Source organism: Octodon degus, unplaced genomic scaffold (genome assembly GCF_000260255.1).
Source record: "Octodon degus isolate 3935 unplaced genomic scaffold, OctDeg1.0 scaffold00035, whole genome shotgun sequence".
NCBI lineage: Eukaryota > Metazoa > Chordata > Mammalia > Rodentia > Octodontidae > Octodon > Octodon degus.
In genome coordinates this window covers 16,327,310-16,333,646 of record NW_004524611.1, presented here as the reverse complement: position 1 = coordinate 16,333,646, position 6,337 = coordinate 16,327,310, and the positions used below count along the sequence as shown (strand labels likewise).

The 6,337-nt window shown below is 38.8% G+C and overlaps 1 protein-coding gene across 1 annotated transcript in view; it reads left to right on the top strand.

Annotated features, from left to right (window-relative positions):
* Stag3 (stromal antigen 3) overlaps window positions 1-6,337 on the top strand; it is a 29,038-nt gene that overhangs the window by 8,290 nt on the left and 14,411 nt on the right. The window contains 5 exon segments of the mRNA XM_023714320.1: window positions 217-487; window positions 3,627-3,700; window positions 5,073-5,196; window positions 5,729-5,827; window positions 6,007-6,086. Coding sequence (XP_023570088.1) covers window positions 217-487; window positions 3,627-3,700; window positions 5,073-5,196; window positions 5,729-5,827; window positions 6,007-6,086 — 648 coding nt within the window.

The following is a 6,337-nucleotide window of genomic DNA, read 5'->3' as shown; positions in this document are numbered from 1 at the left end:
TTTTGTCTTTCTGAGACAGTCTTACTATGCAGTGAGGCTGGCCTTGAGCTCACTTTGTAGCCCAGACTGGTCTCAAACTTGCAGTGATCCTTCTGCCTCAGCCTTCTGAGTGCTGAGATTACAGGCATGCACTACCATGTCCAACCAATTTCTACCCTTAGTTTGTTTTTCAACTGAGGGTTAAAAGAAGGAAAAAAAAAAAAAAAAGCAGGTAAGTCTTAGGACTTTAGGTCACCATTAAATTTCGTTTTCTCTGTCCTTTTTCTTTCTTTTTGTAATTCATGTACCCTTCTCTGACTTAAGTAATGATTTCCTTGTGTTTTTCTGATTTCAAGCCATGAAACTGATGACTTCCCTGGTAAGAGTTGCCCTCCAGTTGAGTCTGCACAAAGACAACAATCAGCGTCAGTATGAGGCTGAAAGAAACAAAGGACTAGAACAGAGAGCACCTGAGCGGCTGGAGAGCCTCTTGGAGAAACGAAAAGAGGTGAGGAGTGCTCCCTGCTGCTTTCCTCTCTCAGCTTCCATCCCTGCTGCCTGCAGACTACCTTACCAGGCTGTGGCCTTCTCTCCATAAGCATGGGCCCCAAAGGCTTTTCAGGTCAGTGTAATGGACTTAAGTGACTTACCAAACCCATCTTTCAGGTCATTGTGTGCTCATCTTATTTCTAGAATGGGAGCTCAGAATCCTGTCTAGAGTGAATTTAGGGTTCTCGTTATCTGTATTTTTATGCAGTTTCAGTTGTCTGTATTCCTCCTCACCAGAAGTGTTTAAATGCTAGACCTGCTTGTCATGCAAGGAGTTAAGTTTTTACCTTTATAATAAGTGTACAGTGTACAGATTATCATAGGAATAGTGAAAACTAGCCACTGACCATGGAAGCCAAGTTGTCAAGGAATGGAAAAAATACAGGCCTAACATTTACTCCTTCATATGATTTCTGTTCTAGTTAGCCAACAACTAACTCCACGACCTTAAAGCAACTCCTTAAAGCTTCTTTCTTTTTCTTTAAAAAGTGTAATTCTTTTTATGAACTTAAATGAGATGTTGAGAAATTGCTTAGTCTGGCACATAGTAGGTATTTGCTTTGTTTCCCTTTAAACTTAAAGATCCTGGATGACATAAGCTTTAGGAAAATCTTTTATATTGATTAAAATTTAAACAGCTGTATCTATTGTGACTCTGAAGTTTTCTCCCTGCTCTCTGCTAGTATCTGAGGCTTCTTTGTCAGGAAGTTGCCAGTACATATCATACCTATTTCTCCAGCCCTCATAAAAGATCTTTTCTGTCCTATACCATTACAGAAGGAAACTTTCATTCCTTAATCTTCTTTTGCTATTTTTCACTCTTGGAATGATCTTAAAGGCCTGTATATTTTAATTCACAGTGATCTGTATTAATTTACAATTATCTTTGGGCTTTCTATAGTTTCAGTTAGTCATAGTTAACAAGGGTCTAAACATACATTGTTTAGATATTTTGAGAGAGAAGCCACATCCTTTCTTTTTTTTTTTTTTTTTTTTGGCGGAACCGGGGATTGAACTCAGGCCCTTGCGCTTGCCAGGGAAGAGGAGCTACATTAACATAAGTATATTGTTACAGTTTTATATTGTCAAACTCTTACTGAACCTCATTTACAAGATAAATGGAGGCTTAAAAAAATACAACCATGTATGCAATGCATTTTAGAAATTTTCAGATTTTGTTTGCTCAGTCAGTAAAGTGTGTTCTAAAATCTGAAAAATTCTGAAGTATTTGTGCTCCCAAACATTTCAGATGAGGGATACCCAATTTGTACACGCGTGCGCGCGTGTGTGTATAAGTTTTAGTATTATGTATAGTTTTAGGCATCCACTGTGAATGTAGAGATGTGGGGATATATTAGAATATAGCCTTTGTGGATAAAGAGGGATTAGTGTACAGTAGTACTGTTCTGTTTTGTCTTCTTGACTTTTGAATGATTGGTTATCATTCTGTCTTTGCTATTTTTCCCTTCCACACATACCATTTTTTCCTCCATTTATAGAGTGTATATAAGGCCTTGAGTCTTCCTTTATTCTGTTTCTCTGTGATCTAAATCTTTCCTTTCTCCTTAATAGCCAGATGAATCCTTTTACTACCTGGCTTCCATCCCCATTTCTTTATGACTTTACTTTTCAAATCCTTGACTTTCTAAGTCCTGTTCTTTTCTACCATCTCCTTTCTCTGGACTTCTGTAGAACTTGGTACTGATCATCTAGTTTCCTTCCTTTCCTTCCATTTTCTTTGTTGTGAAACATTTCAGGCATTTAGAAAAGCAGATATACTTGTTATACCGGTTACCATATAAATAGCTAGTTTTTAACAACTGATATTTTTCACTTTTTTAATGCTTCATTATAGTAAGTCATGGACCCTTCAGTCCTTCAATCTTAAATATTTAAGTATGTCCTCTAAAAACTTAACATATCCCTGTATAATTTCAGTGTAATTTTCATACCAAAAAAGTAATCATTCCTTAATATTTCCTAATTCCAGTTCATACTTAAATTTCTCCTTTGTCCCCCAGATGCCTTTTATAAATCTGATTAATTCCAACCAAAATCTTAGTAAGGACTATGCATTGCATACGTGGTTGTATTTCTTAAGCTTTATTTATTTATTTATTTATAAAAGACAAGGTCTCACTATGGTTCAGGCTAGCTTTAAATAACTTACAATGTAGCCCAGGTTGGTCTTGAATTTTCAGCAACCCTCTGGCCTCTGCCTCTGGAATGCTGGGATTATAGGTGTGCACTACCACATCCAGTCTCTTTCAATGTTATATGGAATATCATCCTCCTCCATATTTTCCTCCAACATATTGACTTAGCAAAGATATTGGACGTTTTTGTGCTTATAAATTTGCTTCTTTGATATTGTTCATCTCATCAGGGTTTCCTAGCAATGGCACTTGTTGACACTGCTGCCCTTGTAGAATGTTTAACACCATTTGTTATCTCTACTGAAGCCAGTAGTACCCTGCTACCTACTCCAATTGTGACAATCAAAAATATTTTTAGGTATTATAAAATGTCCTCTAGGGAATAAAAATGGCCCAGATAAGAACTGAATATAAAAATTCTTGATTTTTTTTTGCTAGTTCTTCCACTTTCATCAAAACACATTTATTAAAAATCATTTTCCATGGGGCTGGTGAGATGGCTCAGTGGTCTAAAGCACCTACTTAGAACAAGCTTAGCAGAGCCCAGGGACCGCGGTTCGATCCCCCAGCACCACATGCCAGCCGGCCCGCCCCCTGGTGGGCTGAGCTGGCCACACACACACACATAAATAAATAAAATTTTAAAAAAAAATCATTTTCCATATTACTATTAGTCACAAATATTTATACTATCAGTTAGATCTTCTAAGTAGAATAACCTTACACACAAGGGGATATTATTTTACCAAACTGAAATAAATGTCTGAGACATCAGTTGACTGTACCACTTCTTCTAAAATAAAATTTAAAAGGGAACATAGAATTTGGAGGTTCACACTATGTCCTGTAACAAGATAAAAATAGAAGTACTTTTTTGTATCTTTTTTGTGACTTTATGCTGACAGGATACAAGAGGTTAATCTGTTCTTCTCTGTCCTTCAGCTCCAGGAGCATCAAGAGGAGATTGAGGGAATGATGAATGCTATCTTCAGGGGTGTCTTTGTTCATAGGTACAGGTGAGTTAATAGGCTAGTTTTACTGGAGCAGCTTCTCGTTGGTTGTGGAGTCTCTAGATATGGCAAGGCCCCTCTGTAGCCCTGATTTATTTGGTTAGTCCTAGAACTAATACAGCTGGGATAAAAACTCTTAACAATGAACAATGTACATTAAGGTTTAACTTATCCCCACCTACAAAGGATCTTGTAAGCTCTTGTAGAAGAAAAAACGAGAGTTTAAGGCATTGCTGAGTATTCTTCTCCATTTTTTCCCAGGATCTAGCCAACCCTATCCCTTATTTTTCTGGGGCTGGAAAATTGAAAGGGCAAAAACGTAATAGGTTTTTTGAGATGTTTGTGTGGCTCAGCAAATCTTTTCCTAACACAACTTCCTTGTCTCACTGTGCTAAGGGAAAAGAGTTTTATATTGTTTAAAAAACTGATAGAATTGGGCTGGGCATGGTGGCACACACCTGTAATCCCAGCATTCTGGAGGCTGAGACAGAAAGATCATCATAATTGCAAGGCCAGCCTGAGATGCATAGTGAGACTGTCTCCAAAAAAGGGGTGGGGGTAGAATTAACTTTAACAGAATTTATAGTAGTTTTTCACTTTTATCTAGATTTCAGCTTCTATATTTTGAAGTCTTGTAACTGATTTAATCTTTTCTTTCTTTCTTTTTTTTTTTGTATTTAGGATAGGGTATGCAGGATGTACAGGATCTCACTGTGTAGATCGGACTCGGAGTGATCCTTCTGTTTACAGCCTCCCAAGTGCTGGGATTACAGGCATATGCCACCACACCCAGTCTTATTTGCCATCTCAGTGCGCCCCAGTGGCAGGGCTGGCATGGCAGGCCAGACGATCAAACTTCTTAATCTTTTCTTAAAGTGAAATTAAAACACATACTTTCACTCAATAGTTAAATGAACTTTCAAAATCAGTTTTTTGTAAGAGGTATAAAAGACAAGATTGTACAAGGCTGGTCCAACTAAAATATTGTTTACATTGGGAAGAAGAAATGAAAGTCATGGTAGATGGTGTCCATCAAGAAAATAACTTCTAAGGCCTGGTGGTATGTACCTGTAATCTCAACACTATGGGAGGCTGAGGCAGGCTTAAAAACTTAATGAAGCACTGTCTCAAAATGAAAAATTAAAAAGTGCTGGAGTTATAGCTTAGTGAAGGTCCTGGGTTTAATCCCCAGAATCACATAAATAAATTCTTCAGTGCACATCATATGCATTTATAGAAACATCACCCTGAATTCCATTAATGTGTACATTTAATATGTTAATAAAAGTTATATAAAAAAAGTCTTTAGGGAAAGAGGACTACTTAGTAGGATGGGAATGAGTTTGGAGAGAAAGTGATAGTTTATGTCTCTATCCAGGGACATCCTTCCTGAAATCCGAGCTATCTGCATTGAGGAGATTGGATGCTGGATGCAAAGCTACAGTACCTCTTTCCTCACTGACAGCTACTTAAAGTATATTGGCTGGACCCTGCATGATAAGGTGAGAGCCAGATCTGTCTCTGTTTACCTGTTCCCCTCATTGTCTCTACTCAAGGACACTTCAGCTTTTCCTGGTCCTAAGGACCCTTCAGTCTTTCCTGTCCTGCCACTTAGACATTTCACATAGGGAACAGTGATCAAGTCATCAAGGCATGAACCTTGAAACTCCTCCCATACTGGGAATGGTAGGATAAGGTAGAGGAGAGAAAGACACATACAGGAGATGAAATGCCTTCAAAGCTGAGAAACAGAAAAAACATTCTCCATTAAAACGCAAAACAATCTTTGCAGGATTGGTGATAACACAAATACTAAGACTGGTAGTCAGAGAGCCTTTTTCTCATGCTTACTCAATTTTGTGATTTCATTTGTGTTTTGAATCAGAGGGCAGCTGTTTATGTTTCTTCCATCTCAGAAGTTTCCGTGTTAAGAGCACCCAGACCTAGAATGAGGAATCTGCAAGAAGTATACAGCATCTCAGTGAGATGAGCGGTGGGTCATGTTCCCTTCTCCTGTTTGTTCCTCCTTGACAGAACCGGGATGTCCGTCTGACATGCCTGAAAGCTCTGCAAGGGTTGTACAGCAACCCAGAGTTGACTGCTCGCCTGGAACTGTTCACCAGCCGCTTCAAGGTATGATGGGGACAGTGTGCCTGTACTTGGCTTCTTGCATTGAGGTTCCTCTTTCCCCACTGCATTTCTTTTGTTGTTGTTGCTCTATCCCTGCATCCTCTCTTTAGAGTCTCAAATTATAGGAGAATGTGATTTTTACAATGGCCTCAGTGAGATACAGAGTGATGCTCTCCTGACAGGACCGGATGGTTTCCATGGTCATGGACAGAGAGTACGATGTAGCAGTGGAGGCCATCAGGTTGCTGATCCTAATCCTGAGGTGAGTTTTGACAAGTGGGGAGGTCGCAGGCAGGATCTGTCAGAGTCCTGTCCCCAACTATCACAGATTGGTTCTTTCTCATGTGCAGGTTGAAAGACAAAGATCACGTCCAAGTTACGGGATCTCAAGGGGGAATCTTTCTTGTCTTTTCTAACTCTTCACACTCCTTTATCCTCTACTCTTCATTTAAAAGTTCTCTGTGAGTCATATCCTTGTTTTTACTTCAAACCCTGATTGTTCTGGAAGATAGC